At 40.4% G+C, this 19,673-nt stretch overlaps 1 protein-coding gene across 1 annotated transcript in view; it reads right to left on the bottom strand.

Annotated features, from left to right (window-relative positions):
- Window positions 1–4,877: 4,877 nt before the first annotated feature.
- Window positions 4,878–19,673, bottom strand: part of ERICH6 (glutamate rich 6) — a 40,399-nt gene continuing 25,603 nt past the window's right edge. The window contains exons 11-14 of the mRNA XM_037061861.1: window positions 17,895–17,980; window positions 15,711–15,866; window positions 12,845–13,073; window positions 4,878–5,141 (exon numbers count right to left, since the gene is read on the bottom strand). Of these exons, the coding sequence (XP_036917756.1) occupies window positions 4,878–5,141; window positions 12,845–13,073; window positions 15,711–15,866; window positions 17,895–17,980 (735 nt within the window). The remainder of the gene's footprint in view (window positions 5,142–12,844; window positions 13,074–15,710; window positions 15,867–17,894; window positions 17,981–19,673) is intronic.

Below are 19,673 nucleotides of genomic sequence, written 5' to 3'. Positions count from 1 at the left end.
ATCAGCCTCACCTGGCACCACATTCCCCCGCACTCACAGCGACCTTCTGTTACTGGAACGTGCCCACAAACTCATTCCCACTGTTTCCCTAGCTCGTTGTATGACATATTTCTTCTCAGCAGTTACATATCGGCTCCTTCGAGAGGCCACAAGCACATAATATAGTTTCCCTACTTACCCCATGGTGCTCACTTACATTACTTTCTTTGGTTTTATTATTGCATTTATCCCATTCTGAAATGACTTATTTCATTGTTCCCTCCTTGGAAGATAAACTCCACGAGGGCTATGTGCAGTGGCTTGCGTGTGTTAAGTTTTTATTGAATGAATAAATGTGCACCTGGATGCCTTCCCTACTTGGGAAGCTGTTTACTCTTTTCTATCACTTCCACATTTCACAGTCTCAGCCTTTTGCTGACCACTGGTATATAGATTAGGGTGAATGTAGAGAATCTTCATAGTATCCTAAATTGACACACTGTCCAGTACTATCTATTTCCTTCTGAGCTGTCCCAAGATCTCATGCACTGACTCTGTCCACAGTTGAACTTTCCTCTTTGGACTGAAGCCAAGTCATACCCCTCTACCCTCCATGCCTGGAAGGACACCTGTGACCCTCCGCTTTTCTTTCTTTATCTTTCTGGAGGTCTTTTGGTTTAAGTGCCTAGTCAAGGGTGAAATATGCCTGAGTCATCTCTGGCCTTGTCTTGCTCACCTGATGGTGTGGGAAACTTGGCAAGGGGCTGAGCATATGCTCATTTCCTCATCATCTAGGCATTTGTGACTTTGTAGGCATTATTTGAATCACTTGGCAGTCAGTCCATCCACTAAAACACGGATGACAAACACAAGGCCTGTGGGACAAATCCAGCCCTTCACCCTGTTTTATCTGGCCCAGTACCTTGTTTGTATCCAGTGGCAGTGCTGAGCTCTCCCTTAACTGTTAAGGAGTAGTTACATTTATACAGTCCTAAAATCACATTCAGCCCTTTAAAGGCAATGGTGAGGCTGATGTGGCCTGTGGTTAAAATGAGTTTGACACCCCTGCACTAAAGGATTACTTGTTTCTTCTGGGAGAAAATTCTGACTATATTGAGACTGGTCCGTTTATTCACTCCCTGCCTTTGTGACCTCCTCCCTCCCCCGCACCTGACCGCTGGTGCCAAGTTGGCGTAGGTGTTCTCTTTCTGTGCTCCCTGTTCTTCTATCACTGCACTTACCTTGTCCTTTTGTCATGATCTCTTTTTGCATGTCTTTTTCCTTGTAAAGAGGGAAGTATGATTTTTAGCTTTGTATCACTAGTGCTTGGCACAAAGCAGGCATTGAATAAATAGTTATCAAACACATGAACAAATGAATGGAGTGAAACCTAAAATAACATGGTTTATTAACACATTCCATTTATATGTAGACAGTGTCAGCCATGTTTATTTTTTAATAGAAATTTGTAATCTATGCCAGCTCAATCCAGAGGAACCAAGTTTTCCCCAGATGGATAGGTGAGGACTCAGCTTTGAGATGAATCACTTTGAGTGTATCCACAACCCACGCCATGAAGCACAAATACAGCAATGAAGAGACACCCAGAACTTTTTTGCACGGCCGTGTACATCCTGGATAGAGATTTCACTACATTCACTCATTCAGCATTTGTTGGGTGATATGTTTTCACATGAACAAGAGAGGGAGCAGTTGATTGTTTTTTTTTCAGTATGTTATCACTTAATAGTTTAACACAGAAAGTGCTTTTATGTTATTTGGGACATGACATGATCTCTGAAGTCTGGGCGATGTTACACTCTCATGTTCATTTCCCAGTGCCAGTCCTGTAGAGAAAAAAGTGGTTGCGAACAACAGAGCTGTTTTTCCCCAGACTCGTCTGTTAATTGGCTAGTGCTGGGTTTCCACAAGGTGTGATAGAGAACCTCAGCGTTTCTCCCTGGCTGTGGACACATGTAGTCATATGTCACCTATTTTTCACTTGCTGATTTGTTTCATATGGAGGTATTCTTTTCTTCCTTTTTATTGAATTTGTTGGGATGACACTGATTAACAAAATACTACAGGTTTCAGGGGCACAATGCCACAACATATCATCCATTCACTACCCCGAGTCAAGTCTCCTTCCATCACCATTTGTCTCTCCTTTACCATCTTCTACCTCCCCGCCCCCAGCCCTGTCCCCTGGTGATCACCACACTGTTGTCTATACCCATGAGGTTTTTCTTTTTCTTCTTTCTTTTTTGTCCATTCCTTTCACCACCCTCCCAGACACCCCACCAGCTGTTAGCCTGCTTCCTATCAATGAGCCTGTGCCTATTCTGCTTGGAAGTTCATTAAATTCCACAAGTGAGTGAAATCCTGTGGTATTTGTCTTTCTCTGACTGGATTATTTCACTTAGCATAGTGCTCTCCATGTCCATCCGTGCTGTTGCAAACAGTAAGATTTCTTTCTATTTTTTATGGCCAAGTGTATTCCATTGTGTAAAGGTACCACAATATTTTTATACACTCATCTACCGATGGACACTTGGGCCCTTTCCAAATCTTGGCTATTGTAAATAGCACTGCAATGAACATAGGGGTGCATACATTCTTTCAAATAAATGCTTCAGGTTTCTTTGGGTAAACTTGGATGGACTTGGAAAGCATTATGCTAAGTGAAATAAGCCAGTTAGACTAAGACAAACACCATATGACTTCACTTACATGTGGAATCTAAGGAACAAAATAAACAAACAAAATGGAAACAGACTCATTGATACAGAGAACAGACTGATGATTGGCAGAGGGGAGGAAGGGAGGCCGGGGTCTAGGTGAAAAAGTCAAAGGGATTAAGAACTACAAATTGATAGTCACAAAATAATTACAGGGATGTAAAGTACAGCATAGATAACATAGTCAATAATATTATAATAATTATGTGTGGTGCTGGGTGGGTACTTGAAATATCAGAGGAATTCTTTGTAAAGTATGTGATTGTCTAACCACTATGCTTCACACCTGAGACTACTACTGCAAAAAGAATCTGAAAATATATTATCCCCTTATCCTGCCTGTCTCCAGCTAATCAAGGCCTTCGCTGTATCTACTGTGGGTTTCGCACCCCTGAAATGGTTTTTCCTGATGCACGGAAACAGGTTCAGTCAAGGCTTTGTTGTGACTGGTACTTGTTTTACTGCCATGTGCTAATTTTCAGAGATATGCTTACACTATGATCCCAATTATTTATTAATTCTATCTCACTTGATAGAAACTAAAAGTTTGCTTATCAATGAAAAGGAAGAGGCAAAAATCACAAAGAGATATTTAGTGTTGATCAAAACGTGAGTCTGAGAACCTCTTTCTTTAGAAAGAGCAGTGGAGGTTAGCAAGAGTGGAAATGGAAAAAATATAGACTTGAATCTTCAGTGTTCACAGAGTTTCTATTAAGCAATCTAACTAAAGGCAACAACAATGTAAAAGGTGGTGAATGGGTAAATGCCAAGAGTTAGACCCTGTCTCCCAGGGGCTCAGCTACTTCCCCTTAGTTACTACTTCCTGCTGCTCAGCACTCAGCCTTCCCCTGAATATCCCATTCTAACACTCACTCCTTTCCCTTCCATTCCCTTCCATTCCCTTCTTGCCCTTTGTTGGCTGACTCTTCATAGGAAGACAATGTGATTTAGTTCTTCACCCTAAGCAATGAATGGTTGAGAGGCTTAATCCCTCTGGTGCGTTAGCACCAAATTTGGAATTCTCTATAGGAATGGCCCCTCAAACTACGGTGCATTTCTTCCTCTCCCAGAGAACAGAGAACAGGGCATTGGACAGAAAAGGAGTAGGGGATTAGGATGTACAAAGTTCCAGTTATAACATGTCATGGGGATGTTCTCTACAGCATAGGGAACAAAGTCAATGATAATCATAATAACTATGTACAGTGACAGATGGCTACTAGACTTATTGTGGAGATCACTTTATAAGGTATGTTAATGTCGAATCACTATGTTGTACATCTGAAACTAATATAACATTGTATGTCAACTATAACTACAAGGAAACTTAAAAAGTAAAAGGTGAATGATAGCTTTAGGCTATATGTGGTCATTCCATTCCGATAAAACTAATATTATATATTAAAAAAAAAGAACAGGAAACTAAGTCCAGAAGTTGAGGAGAGGCAGGGCCCAGGTGCTCCAAGGCCAGCTCCCGCTCTCAATTCTGCCGTCTGCTCCGAGGCAGCTTTATCACTGAGCAGAAGAAACAATCAGTGCTGGGCTGTCCCTGCAGATTCTGCACGGCCCTTCTCTGTCCCCTTGGAAGGGGAGATACATCATGTTCCAGAATCCTTTGCCCGTAGCCCCTGTTACGATTCCCAGCAAAAGGTGCCTGCCTGAGGTCTGCCAGGTGGGAGAGAAGCAGCAGCCGCCATTCATCCCCGGCAAGAGGGGTGGCCTTCCAGGCGGATGGCAGTTATTCCTGACTCTATGGCCCGGTGGCGGCTTCCGGAGGAGCCCCTGCGGCTCTCTCTTGTCAGTGCTATTGGCTTCCTGGGGTCCTCTCACTTCTGGGTTTCCTGAAAGCCAGCACTTCGCTTTCCCAGCCTTTAAGATGGTTTTGGAAGCATCTAATCTCTCCCTACTTTCTGTTTTCCTGATAATAGTCTAACTGATACAGACACGTTTGCTGATTTCATCATTCTCTGGTGTCCTGAAAGTGAGTCGCTTCTTCCCCCCGCAAGAATGTAAACCAGCGAGGACGCAGGATGTGTTCTAAATTTATAATAAAGCGTATTTCTTGTTCTTTTCTAGTCATTTGGTATGTGTTTCTTGAAAATCTCCCATACCCGGTCCTAAAAAAATCAGTGAAACAAATGAAAGCATCGTCCTTTTTAATTAAGTTTTGTCATTTATTATAGATGCTACTGCTGTTATTGTATCTTGCTTTATACCAGAATTGTGACAAAGGGCCATTAGTTTTACAGAAAGTGAAGAAAGGTAAGATGGTTGCTTAAATTTTTCCCAAACCTGGCCAGACGGGAAATTCACACATCCTTCAAGTTTATGAAACAGGCGTCGAATCTTTATTAAAGTGGCCAGCAGCAGCAGGTCATCCTTGTTGATGTAGCGGTGAACTGGAATCTCCTCAGGGTTCGATAGCTTTTCAGCAAAGAGAAAGAGAAGGGAAGCTGAGGATCTAATCACGGGAATGGTCCGTGCGGGCCGAGGCCAGTGGCTGCACTAATCTGGGGTTGGATTCCCTCCTGAGTTTGATTAGAAGCAGGGGCAACGGTGTTACTCTGACCTGAAATGCTGTGGAGACTTGGGAGACCAGAATAGGCCAGAGCAAATGATTCAGGTACTTCCAAATGCTTACAATTTATTCAAATAACTTAACCAGCATATACCAGGGGAGCACAGAGATGCTGAAAACGCAGTTTCTTCCCTGGGAAGTGCCACGTAGGGGCCCATGTGGTGAGCACCGGCTTGGAGGCTGATGGGGCGCTGAGGGGGCCACCTTCCTCAGAGGAGGGAGCACCTGAGCTGGGTTTTCAAGAAGGACTAGAAGGACTAAAACTCTTCCTTCTTCTAAAAGGTGCCCCCACCTCCAGGAGGCTGGTCCCCATTAGCCTCTCCATGACCCTTCCTCAGCCCCTGCTATCCTCACTTCCTTGTAGCCTTTGATTCAGGCTGATGTCTGTTTGCAGCTGCAGGAAGGTGAATGGACCTGCTAGCACAGCCTTGCCTGAGAAGTTTCCGGTTTGCAGCTTCAGGACCAGCCTAGAGGGGTGTTTAGTGGGGCAGACTAAATATAAGCTGAATTACTGCCTTCTGTAAGCTGAGTGACTGCTTACCTGCAAAAGACACAGAACTCACAATATCCTGCATTTTCATCCCTCCCCCTTGGACAGAAAGGACGGAGGGGAGGAAAAGAGGGAAGGAGGAAGGAGTATGAGATGGATGAGTAACAAGAATGGATCAGCATTTTTTAACTTCCCTTCAATTCCAAATCTCATAATGTGACAAAACTTTTTTGGAGAGGAATAATAGTTCTAGAAAATAGGAAAAATTTTCATCAGCAGAAATAATCTTCAGGAATTCTGAAAAATCAAAAAGCAGATGGGGGCCTTATCCAGAGTGATAAATGATTAAATGAAACCCCTCACCTAAAACACACACATTCTGAGCTCAAAGTCAACAGAAATGAGAAGCAGGAGAGGCCCTGAGGCAAATATTAGAATAACAGGTTGGGAGGAGGCCCTTGTCCTCCCCCTGCATTGAGCCTGGCACTGGGGCTCGCCTTTGACCCCTCCAAGGCACATACAACTTCACCACAGTCATGAGAAGCAAACTTCAGTTAGCAGAACATGCAGGAAAACAGGGATTCTCAACCACAGAAATGAACACATAACCAAGAACCACCAAACATTTGAGGAATTTTGGCTCCATGACAGAGAGGCACCAGATTTACCTATCAAAGATGCTATGTTTAAGGAAACAGAATTAGTAGCCAGAGGAAGACTATAGAACATATACAGTTAACATTTTCTGAAGGATTTGAGAGGATTATTGTTGTCAAGGAAAAGAAGTAACTGGAGGACTTGGGAGTTAATTCTATACATATAAAATATATAGCTAAAAATTTTAGAGTAACCATTAAAATAGAACATATTAAAAGACTGATTTTATTAGGTTGAGGAAAATCCATTTATATGTGTTTACAAGAGACACATCCAACTTGAAAGTAGATTAAAAGGTTGAAAATCTAAGGATGAAAACAATGCACCAAGCAAATGAAAGAAAGCAGGTAGAAATTTAACAGCAGATGGAATAGCATTTAAGCCAAAGGCCATTAAAAAGGGGAATTGGGAATAATTTTAAATTTATTATTAAATAATAAAGGCACACAGTGATAACATGAAAATTTTTTCAAACCCAGCACTAAATCCTCTCATCGATGCCCTGAGTCACATAATGGGCAGTGCTGAAGGGCAAATAAGTGAGGTGGAAGCTGGCACAGGGGTGAGGGGTAAAACTCACCGAGAAAATAGCCAACATCTTAAATTTCCTAGTCATAGGGTTTCAAGATGTATAAAGAAAAATCTGATAGAAATAGTAAAAAACCTAGACAAGTTCAAAACAATATCGGGAAACTTTCATATATTTCTTAGAAATAATCCAACACTATAAAAAGAAAAGGACTAGAGAGAAGTGTGGATAGGCTGATTAGACATGTGCAATTTTGTGCCAAAAATACTCCATGGGGAGGGGGCATCTAATATGCGTTGCATGAAAATTATGCAATGAACCACAAACAAAATGTTTATACATTTTAAACAGCAGGAAAAAATGCAAGCCATGTTCTTTGGCCATTTAGAAATTAACAAGAAAGGGATAGTCATTTTTTTATGTATGTGAAAAATCAGTAACTACGGAGTTGAAGTAATCAAAATTGAAGTCATAAACTAGTTAGAAGTGAAAGAAAATTGGAGCACTACATATTAAAACTTGTGGCATATGGCCCAAGAAGCATTCAGAGTGCCAGGCTGGAGGCAAGGAGGGGGCACTGCTAGTTTAGAATGGGTGGGTGGTCAGGACTCAGCAGAAATCTGAAAAAAGGGAGGCAGCAGCTACATGCTAAATGTAGGAGGCACATTTTAGGTTGAAGGAAGAGCAAGTGCAAAAGTCCTGTCGCAGGGACATGCCTGGTATTGTCTAGGAACAGCAAAAAGGAGCAGGATGAGTGAGAAGAGAGCATATTAAAATAAGGAAGTCCAGGTCACGTACAGAACTGCAGGTCTTTTATAGGACCTTGGCTTACTCTGAGTAAGATTAGAAGCCACTGGATAGTTTTGACCAGATTTATGTTTTCAAAGTATCACTCCAACTATTGTGTTGGAATAGACTTTTGGGAGACTGGAAGCAGGGACTCATTAGGAGGCTACCAGGATAATCTAAACAAGAGACAGATTAGGTGTGAGAGGCAGACAGGAGTGATAGTATTGGAGGACATGAGCAGTCTTGGAGGCTGGAGACAGGGTATATAGGACTTGCAGATAATAGATGTGTGGCTGTGAATTAGAAAAGAGGATAGCTACTTCAAACCTTTTGGCCTGAGCAGCTGAAAGATGACATTGTCATTTTTGGAGATGGAGAAGACAGAGGGCGGAGCAAGCTTTCAAATACAATTTTGCTATGTTAAGTTTTTAATGCCTTCCTAGGATCCCCGTGCAGGGCTGGAATCAGACATGTGCAAGTCTCGAGTTCAGGAGAGGTTCCCCTGGAGGTAAAACAAAAGGGTGCCCTGGCTGGTGGCTCAGTTGGTTGAAGCGTTGTCTCCATACACCAAAAAGTGTCTGGTTTATCACCAGCTGGGGAGCCTTTGGGAGACAACAGATCAAGGATTCCCTTTCACATCAATGTTTCTTTTTCTCTCTCTTTCCTTCTCTTTCTCTCTCCCCCACCTCCCTCTCTCTACCTCTTTCTCTAAAATCAATAAACATATCCTTGGATGGAACTCAGTGAAATCACCCAATGTGTTAATCTAGCGAGAGAGAAGAGGAGCGAGCCCCAGGACAGCCCTGGGAGCCCTCAACATTCAGGAAAAAAAAAAAAAGAGTGGAAGAAAATCAGCCAAGAAAAATGAGAAGGAAGCAAAAATCAAGGGAGACTAGTGACCTAGAAGCAATGAAAGAAATGCTTCCAGGAGAAAAAGTGAGCAGCTGTATTAAAATCTACTTCTAAGGAGGGAGAGGGGAAAGAGAGAGCACATATTTTATACGTTTTGGGTAAGAATGCACTTACCATGAATATAATGTACCAAAACAAGGCTATACTGTAAATTTGATGGCTGATTCCAAACAGCTGCTGCAGTTGCTAGATTGAATGAAAGTAGCTGCAGTAATTCATAGCACATCGTAGACTCTCACTCCATGTTGGCTGAATCTGAAGTTTCTCTTTAGTTTGTGTTTATGAGATCGTCCTGCTTGTGCAGAATGTTGAGGTCATACTTCCACTTAGAAATATAAACTTTTTAGAGGCTGTTAAGACACCTTTGAAGTTTTGGAGTTTAAGAGGCTTCTTCAAACTCATATCCCTTTCTACATCTATGCATGTATTTCAGCTTTACTGATGTATAATTGGTAAGCTCTACTTGTATGTTTAACTATCTGACTGAGTACTTAGCTGATGCCAAGCACCATGCATAGTACTTTGCATTCTCATTGAATCTTTGCAGCAATCGGTAAAGTAGGAATCGTTATCCTCGTCTTATAGATGAAGTGTGGAGGACAGACTGCCCCATGACATGACTGCTGCCAGGCCCGTGAGCTAGACCTGGGCCAGGGCAGAGCCTGCTTCCCGTAATACCCTCAGAGGCTGTCTATCATCCACACTGTCCTTCTGGTGTAAATAGTACCTCTCTTCTTTGCCCATGGTGTGCTGGTTCCTGGAACAGCCCTTGTCCTGACCTGGGCATTTCCTTCACCTTGATCTGTATAATTCTTTGAAGCCTATCAAGCAGTGTGGAGGATATCCACGTCATCTGCCCCAGGTGTACCTTGTATGTGAATTCCCCTTAATAAACTCCATTAATTGCCAGACTGGAGTGGCCTGCCTCTTTCTTCAGCCTTTCACTGCCCATCAGTTTAAAAGATAGATTTCTAGTCTTGGGGCTTTTTNGGAGGACAGACTGCCCCATGACATGACTGCTGCCAGGCCCGTGAGCTAGACCTGGGCCAGGGCAGAGCCTGCTTCCCGTAATACCCTCAGAGGCTGTCTGACTATCATCCACACTGTCCTTCTGGTGTAAATAGTACCTCTCTTCTATGCCCATGGTGTGCTGGTTCCTGGAACAGCCCTTGTCCTGACCTGGGCATTTTCCTTCACCTTGATCTGTATAATTCTTTGAAGCCTGTCAAGCAGTGTGGAGGATATCCACGTCATCTGCCCCAGGTGTACCTTGTATATGAATTCCCCTTAATAAACTCCATTAATTGCCAGACTGGAGTGGCCTGCCTCTTTCTTCAGCCTTTCACTGCCCATCAGTTTAAAAGATAGATTTCTAGTCTTGGGGCTTTTTTCTGTGTCTGCGTGTACTAACACGAGGACACTAAAGTTCAAGTTCACCCACTTAGCTAGAGGGCAGAGTTGAAATTTGAAACTACACCTTCTGTGACCTGAAGTCCATGTTCTTTTTTTTTTCTTGTTAGTGTATATACATGTATTTCTTTTTTTAAAATACATTTTATTGATTATTCTATTACAGTTGTCCCATTTTCCCCCCTTCACTCCCCTCCACACTGCACACCCCCTCTAATCCACATTCCCCCCCTTAAGTTCATGTCCATGGGTCATACATATAAGTTCTTTGGCTTCTACATTTCCCACACTCCTCTTGCCCTCCCTCTGTCTATTTTCTACCTACCAGCTATGCTACTTATTCTCTGTACTTTCCCCCCTTTCTCCTTCTCTCACTCCCCTGTTGATAACCCTCCATGTGATCTCTATTTCTGTGGTTCTGTTTCTGTTCTAGTTGTTTACTTAGTTTGTTTTTGTTTTTATTTTAGGTGAGGTTGTTAATAACTGTGAATTTGATTTAGGTGAGGTTGTTAATAACTGTGAATTTGATGTCCTTTCACTGTACATGTTTTTTTTTTTTCTTCTTTTTCTTAGGTAAATTCCTTTAACATTTCATATAATAAGGGCTTGGTGATGATGAACTCCTTTAACTTGATATTATCTGGGAAGCACTTTATAAGCCCTTCCATTCTAAATGATAGCTTTGCAGGATAGAGCAATCTTGGATGTAGGTCTTTGCCTTTCATGAGTTGGAATACTTCTTACCAACCCCTTCTTGCCTGTAAGGTCTCTTTTGAGAAATCCGCTGACAGTCTGATGGGAACTCCTTTGTAGGTGACTGTCCACTTATTTCTTGCTGCTTCTAGGATTCTCTCTTTCATTTTAATCTTGGGTAATGTAATTATGATGTGCCTTGGTGTGTTCCTCCTTGGGTCCACCTTCTTTGGGACTCTCTGAGCTTCCTGGACTTCCTGGAAGTCTATTTCCTTTGCCAGATTGGGGAAGTTCTCCTTTATTATTTGTTCAAATAAGTTTTCTATTTCTTGGTCTTTCTCTTCTCCTTCTGGTAGTCCTAATATTCAGATGTTGGAACATTTAAAGGTGTTCTGAAAGTTCTTAAGCCTCTCATTTTTTTTGAATTCTTGTTTCTGCATTGTGATTTGGTCAAATGTTTCTTTCTTCGCTCTGGTCCAGTCCATTGATTTGAGTCCCAGTTTCCTTCCCATCACTATTGGTTCCCTACACATTTTCCTTTATTTCACTTAGTGTAGCCTTCATTTTTTCATCTAATTTGCAACCATATTCAACCAATTCTGTGAGCATCCTGGTTATCAGTATTTTGAACTGTGCATCTGATAGGTGCCTACCTCTTTGTCACTTAATTGTATTTTTTTTCTGGAGCTTTGATCTGTTCTTTCTTTTGGGCTCCCTCTTTTTTTTGTCTTGATGTGCCTGCCACGTAGTGAGGGGAGGAGTGCTAGGTGTTCACCTGGGTGGGCAACCCATTTTGTTGCTCTGCATTGTGACACTGTATGTGGGGCTAGGGTCTGAGAGAGAAGAATGGAGCTTGCTCCGCTCTCTGACAGATTTCAGTCACTTTCCTTTCTTCCCACGGGCAAGTTCAGCCCTTCTGGTGCTGATTCCCATGTGGTTGGGCTTGTGTGCATTCTAGGACCCAGTGGGTCTCTCCAGCAAACTCTCCTCTGAGGCTGGGAGTCTCTCCAGGCTCCTCAACCCCCACAGGTGTTTACAATCAGTGATTTGAGGCTTTATTTCCCAGTGCTGGGACCCTGGGTTGCGTGGTCTGTCTCACTCCCCAGTTTTGCCTGGTTTATCTGCATGTGAATGTGGGACTGCCCCATCACAAGCCGCCTTGCACAATGCATCCCGCTCCACAATCCGCCTTGCTGGGTCCACCAGCTGCTGCTTTGTCGAGAGTCCTCTCCACCCCTCCTACAGGTCTGGATGCATGTGTCTTCTTTAACTCCTTGGTTGTCGGACTTCCATACAGTTCAGTTTTCTGTAAGTACTGATTGTTTTTTGTTTTTAAATTGTTGTCCATATTTTGGTTCTGTGAGGAAGCACAGTGTCTATCTTCACCTCCACCTTGGCCAGAAGTTGAAGTCCTTGTCCTTAACCAATGCACAGTATTGTCAGTTACTGAAAGTGTAATCTGGACCCTGCCCTGGGCAGGATAGAGGAATCAGTAAGACAGAGATCCTGTAATTCAGGAGCTCACCATCCAGTAGGAAAAGTGGCTGTGAGGGCAGTTATAGAAGCATGGTTCAGCAAGCACAGGGACAGAGGTGAGTTTTGTGGACACCCCAGAGAAGGACATGACAGACCCTCATTTGGCCAAGGGCTAGGCAGTCTGGAAGTGTCTCCAACAAAATAGGGCTTATGCTTGGCCTTGAACATGATTAGAACCCAGGCCTCCCGACTTAGCTCATGGCTTTCTATGATAATACAGAGAAAAGCACACACAAGACAAAAATCCTAAAACCAAACCCTCAAAGCAGCGTTATATAGTCACAGAGTAAACACTAGGTAAATGTTACTTAGATCCAAATCTGAATTAGAAGGAATTTCTGAGGATGAAGAAACAATGTATAAGACTCCTTCAACCCCATACGAAACTTTCACATATGTGTTTTTAAATTGAATTACAAAATTCTTAGTGGATGGTAGATGACACACAAGTATAATTTATCAATAATAACACTAACAAAAGTTATTTTATTATTATTCTAAATGCTTTAACTGTTTTTTAAAAATGTACCTACCTTCACTTTGGTTCCGACATTGATTCTTGCCTGTTGGCCCATTGCTAGGAAAGTGATTGAAATCTTGTCTTGTTCTAAGATGCGCATTCCGACATAATGGTTCAAAGCCAGGAAGACAGGTTTAAATGAAACAAAGGATGAGGAAGCAACAGAACTCGACCAATTCCAAGCCCTTATTCTGTTGCCAGCTTGATCTGAATATTGGCCTCCCAAGATATTGATGTATATCCTGGGAAGAAAAGATATTAACAATCACAAACAGAAACATTGTAATTCAACTCTGAAATTCACCCCGACATTTGCTAACCAAGGGGATGTAGTAGTCTGTGTTAGCCAGTAGCCTATAAATGATACAAAACCTCAGGTGATAAGACTGTGACAGAATTCTATGCTAATTTGAAGTACTGAGTTTAATTCAAGACCTTCTGATAAACAAAAATGGGTCTCATGGATGGACCCATGATGGTAAAGAGATGGTAAAGGGATCTGGAAAATGATATGCTGGGAAGAAGGACGAAGCAGGGTTTTAGTCTGGACAAGAAGAAATACAGGAGAGTAGGCTATACATGAAAGATGGGAGAAGACCAGTGCTTAGATTTTCACCAAGCCAAAATGAAGACCAGGGAGTATATACTCTGGGGAAAGCCAATCTGGCCTCAGTACAAGTGTTTTCTAACAGCACTGGCACCTGGGAACCAGGGAGCCTAGGAAGGCTCTCATCAGGGCCAGGTGTGGGCGAAGGAGGCTCAAGGGACATCTCTGAAATCACTATGGTGGATAAGGGCTCTGTAATGGAGCAGAAGGCGGAACTTAGATGAGCTGGGCTCCCCAGTCTCTTAGCATCACTAATGCCACACTTTCCTGCAAACATACACATTTAGCTCTGCACAGTCTGCGAGCTAGTGGCACTAATGACTCCCATTCTTCTTAGTTACATCCTTCTCATACTCTCTCACCTTCTTCCAACTTGGATCACCATCCCTTTCTTCAGGAGACAGAATACATAGAGTTCTGGGTACTCAGAAAGTCGACTTAATTTAATAATGAATTATTTTTTAAAAAATAGATTGGCCCTGGCTAGTGTGGCTTAGTGGAATGAGTGCTGGCCTGTGTACCAGAGGGTCACTGGTTCGATTCCCAATCAGGGCACATGCCTAGGTTGTGGGCCAGGTCCCCAGATGGAAGCATGCAAGAGGCAACCACACATTGATGTCTCTCTCCCTCTCTTTCTCCCTCCCTTTCTCTAAAAAAATAAATAAAATCTTTTAAAAAAGAATATCTCTTAATATACAACTGACTTCAAAATTAAAAAAAAAAAACTAGATGAGTTGGCAATGAGTGACCCCTAAGTAAAATAATTAACATGTTATTTCCCTACTGATAAGTGGTAGTAATCTAATAGCAAAAGTACAAATGGGAAATTGAGGTGAGTATTTTATTGTAGCTGGGAAGTAGCATACATAATTATCTGGATAAATTATTTATTTGATAAACATTCTTTGAGCCTATATCATGTACAGATATGTGCTATATAGCAGCAAAGACCTGGGGTTTGCATTCAAAGATCTTTGGTCCAGCAGGTCCGGTGGGCTTGTTTCACAAGAGGCAGCTAGAAGAAGTTACAACCATACCAAGGAATCATGTCAGAGGGCCCAAGAGTTGAGTTGGTGGTTCAGAGGGCTTTACTGGCATGGAAAAGTCCTAGAAACTCATGAATATCTGGTGATATTAATGTAGTGCCCCAACAACTGCAACACAGAGTTGCTATTGAGCCCCAAAGAGTAAGTGAAAATTGTCCAGTATACAGGAGATAATGGATTGATTACTGCACCAGGCTACAAACAGAAATAGCTTTCTGTGTCCTGACTCTCAAGTTCTGACCATGTCCAAATTTTCATGCATTTGGCAGAATTTCTCAAGATGAGACTGTTATACCTCTAAATAATGTAAAGAGAGAGAGTAACTCTTTCTGAAAAGCTCAGAAACTTTAAATTGTATTTGAAGTTAGAATCTAAATTTTATTTGCTCACAAATGAAATAATATGAAGTCAGAGTAGACAAGTTAGTAGATAAAAATGGGATCTAAATCTCAGTTTTTCTAGAGATTTTGTTTGTATGTTATTGTTGTTGGTTGTGGCTACAGGAACTCACTAGTTAGAAATATATCTCCAACAATGACAACCTAGTGTAGCACCTGTGAACTATGAATTATTTCCGCAGATGAGGCAGTGTAATATTGTTAGGACACAGATTCTAGAGAGACTATCTGACTCCATATCCAGATCCCTAGGGTGACCATATAATTTACATAAAGTTTTTATAATATTGAAATTATATACTGCATATTTTCATTCTGTTTATATAAGGAATATGATGAACTTTGTTTTATAAATTTGCCTAGGATTTTTCCACTGAGAAGCACATGGAAAGGTATAAATTAAATATTTCTCTGAGTTACAAATTACTATCTAAGGGCCACTAACTTAAAGAAATTTTCTTAAAGTCTTTTTATCATTTAAAAGGAGAAATAAAATGTCATTATAAGATGAATAAGTTCTGGGGATCTAATGTAGAGCACAGTAATTATACTAAATAATACTATGTTATAGTCATAGTTTCTAAAAGAGTATACATGAAATGTTCTCAATACAAAAAATGGTAATTAGGTGGCATGGTGCAGGTGTTAGCTATGGTGGTAATCATTCTACAGTTTTTAAGTGTATCAAATCAACATGGTTGTACACCTTTAAGTTAGACAACATTGTATGCTAATTATATCTCAGTAAAGTTGGAAAAAATGAAAGGAAAAATAAAATTTCACAAACTCAAACAGCACAATGGCAGCAGGAGGAAACTAGACGCCTACCAGACATTTCCATTGGGATGATAGCAGGAACTTCTGCCAAAAGAATTCAGCACCGCCAGGATGGCAGGGTTAGAGGGCATGTCATCCTGGACTATACACGTGAAGCCGTTCGTCTTGTTGGGCACTCGGATGATGGCTAGGTTTCCAGATGGGTAGCTGAGATCAGATAAGGTAGGTCATTGTTCTAAAGGTATTTGATTATTCCAGGAATAAGTTCAATTTATGAGAGTCCTTTGAAAATGTAAAGCATTCTGAAAAATGGGAAGTACTGTTTTTATCCTAAAAATGTTATGCTTTTCATGTGGATCAAAATATATTTATAAGACACAAACAACCCTCAACATAATACTAAAAAATGGAATCTAGCATCATATAAAAAGGATTATGTACCATAACAAAACGGAATTTATCCCAGGAATACAAGGTTAGTTTAATATCTGAAAATCAATTAATGAGATATACTGTATTGACAGAATAAAGAGCAAATAAGAAAACATAATAAAGCCCTAACCAGTGTGGCCCAGATGGTTGGTTGTTATCCCTTAAAATGAAAGGTCACTGTTTTGATTCCTGGTCAGGGCACATGCCTGGGTTGCAGGCCTGGTCCCAATTTGGGGTATGTGGGATAGGAAACAGATTGATGTTTCTTTCCCTCTCTGTCATAAATTCTCCTTTCTCTAAAAATAAATAAATAAAATCTCTAAAAAATAAAGAAAACATAATCAAGACTGAGTGTTTTCCCTTTAAGATCAGGGACTAAACAAAAATGTCCACTCTCCTCATTTCTATTCAATGTTGCACTGGAGGGTCTAGTCACAGCAATTTTATCAAAGAGAAAAAATGAAAGACATCCAGACTGAAAATGGAAGAAGTAAAAAGATACCTATTTTCAGAACACATGCTCTTATACACAGAAAGTCCTACGGAATCCACAAAACAATGTATTAGAACAAATGAGTTTAGTAATGTTGTTGGCTACAGGAGCAACATATAAAAATAAATGGTATTACTACACTTTACCAGTGAACATTCCAAAAGTGAAATTAAGAAAGCAATTTCATTTACATACCATCAAAAGGAATCTAATATACTGAGGATAATTTACTGCCTGCTAATACTTAGTCCTATCTAAGCTGACCAGAAGTCCAGAGATGAAGGAAACACAAGATTGATAATGAATCATTTTGAAAATGGGCCACAGAGTCTTCAATAGTTAAGATTTAAGGTCAAGGCATGAATTGATAACTATCAATAATAATAATAAGAGTTGCAGCAGTTATTTAAAATGTATTGGTCCAATTAAAGCAAAACCTACACTCTTTCTCGTACAGTCGAGGGAACTAAAACTTCATTACACTGCCTATGCCATGAAAGTCATTCTTTTGATTTATTGTTGAGGTTTGACTAAACATTTAGGAATCGATACTAAAAACAACTTTCTCTTACACAATGTGGCCCTTAATTCACCAAAAAGTCCTCCTTATTTTATATTTTTTCCTAAAAATATTAAATAGACTTTATGTCCAAATACGAAGTGACCTGGCCATCAGGAAGAAGTTCAAGTGATGGATAACTTAGTGTTCTGTAAAATGGATATTGAATTTTTGTATTAAAAAATAACATGCTGCTCATCGATGTGCAAACTGCTACACATTTTCTGGGAGCAAAAGCTACCAAAGCTTTAAAATGTCCATAGCTCTTTGCCAAGATTTTCTACCCTTAGGTATTTAATTCAAGGAAATAAGTGATAGGTGTGCAAGGAAATATGCACAAAGCTATTCGTTTAGCTGTTGTACATAATAGCAAAAAACCTTTCTTCAGTAACAAGGGACAGGTTAAATGAATTATAATACATTTCTATAATGAAATACCATGTGGCTAGAAAATGGTGTTATATCTCTGTATTTATTGCACATTACCTACCCATAACATTGTCTATTGTATAAAATATATAAAGGGGGCAAGTTATAAAATAGGAGTAGCTGAAAAACTGATTTTAAAAATATTGTATGTGCGTAGAAAAAAGTAAGAAAACATATATGAAAAGATGTTACATTTTTCTTTAGCTGGTAGAATTTTGGGATAATATCTATTTTAAATATAGTTTTCTATGTATTTTTTCTTTATCTGTCTTTTTGTGAAGAAATAAAGCTAATGAAAGTAACTTGCTGCTAGAAAGGATACAATATTTGTGTTGTTCCATCTGGAAATGAAGTCAGAAACTTGCTCCCGTGTTTGTAGTTCTTCTCCAGGAGCTCATTTCTCACAATCTATAAATTACACAAAATAAAAGGACACTTACTCATCTGTTAACATTTTAAGATAGAATGCATTAAGTATGATGACAAACATCCTTTGCTTGCTAGACAGTTATACATACCATTTCTTAATTTAAATGTTTTGCCCCACTTCAGCAACAGGGCAACCCTTAGGAATTATTAGAGATGGTCCCTAAACCCTACAGATAAATTAATAAAACCAATCTGACGTTACGTATCTGTTTGGAGGGGTTTTGTTTTACTTTACGCACATATCACTATGAAAAGAAAACAAAACAGAAGATAAAAGTCAGCCCTGCTATATTGAAAATATTCTATATCTTGATTGTAGTGGTGGTTACATAACTATCAAAATTCACACAGCTCTACATCCAAAGAAGGTGCATTTTTTCTCTAGGTAAATTATACTTCAGTAAACTGACTTTATACCCCAGTAGCAGCTGCAGCCTCTGGTGTCTCCTCCAGGTTGATCTTGAAGTTCATCTGAGTACAATGCTAGTGGAGTATAAAAAGATGAGGAAAGAAATACAGGGAGCTATTTTTTATTTTATCCCCAAGTTTAACTCTCTTATAGGTAATACTTCATAGGGAGATGAAATGTCCCCCAGCAATATTTAATAGTAAAATAAAGATTCAATTTGATTCTATTTATTTTTAACCCTGAATTGTTATACAATGGATACAAGAATTCTTAGGGCTAACCAGTGAAACAACCTAAATTTTAATGTAAATGTTGCCGTTTATGTTAGAAGATAATATATTTTCCACTTTTTTTTGAGACTTGGTTTTTAAAATTTAATTAATGTTTAAGTACAGTTTTCTGTCTTTTATTCCCACCCCAGCCCATCCCCCCAGTGCTCCCCACCTCCCTCCCATTTCCACCCCCCTAGTTGTTGTCCATGTGTCCTTTATACTAGTTCCTGTAAATCCTTCCCCCTTTCCCCCTGAAATTTCCTCCCCTCTCCCCTTTGGTCACTGTCAGCCTGTCCTCTATTTCAGAGTCTTTGTTTTTATTTTGCTTGCCTGTTTGTTTCGTTGTTTAGCTTCCTGTTAAAGGTGAGATCATATGGTATTTGTCTTTCAACACCTGGCTTATTTCACTCAGCATAATGCTTTCCAGTTCCATCCATGCTGTTGCAAAGGGTAGGAGCTCCTTCTTTCTTTCTGCTGTATAGAAATTCATTGTGTAAATGTACCATAATTTTTTGATCCATTCATTTACTGACAGGCACCTAGGTTGCTTCCAGCTCTTGGCTATTATAAATTGTGCTGCTATGAACATTGGGGTGCATAGGTTCTTTTGGATTGGTGTTTTAGGGTTCTTAGGATATAATCCCAGCAGTGGAATTGCTGGGTCAAAAGGTATTTTTAGTTTTCTGAGAAAATTCCATACTGTTGTCCATAGTGGATGTACCAGCCTGCAATCCCACCAACAGTGAAGTAGGGTCCCCTTTCCCCACAGCCTCTCCAACATTTGTTGCTTATTGCTTTGTTTATGGTGGCCATTCTGACCAGTGTAAAGTGGTATCTCATTGTGGTTTTAATTTGCATCTCTCTGATAGCTAGTGATACTGAGCATCTTCTCATGTGTCTCTGGATCTTCTGTATGCCCTCCTTGGAGAAATGTCTGTTCAAGTCCTTTGCCCACTTTTTAATTGGGTTGCTTGTCTTCTTTGAGTGCAGT

Source organism: Sturnira hondurensis, unplaced genomic scaffold, assembly GCF_014824575.4.
Source record: "Sturnira hondurensis isolate 20B ecotype Veracruz unplaced genomic scaffold, ASM1482457v3 Scaffold0013537, whole genome shotgun sequence".
NCBI lineage: Eukaryota > Metazoa > Chordata > Mammalia > Chiroptera > Phyllostomidae > Sturnira > Sturnira hondurensis.
This window is presented reverse-complemented; position numbering and strand designations above follow the sequence as displayed.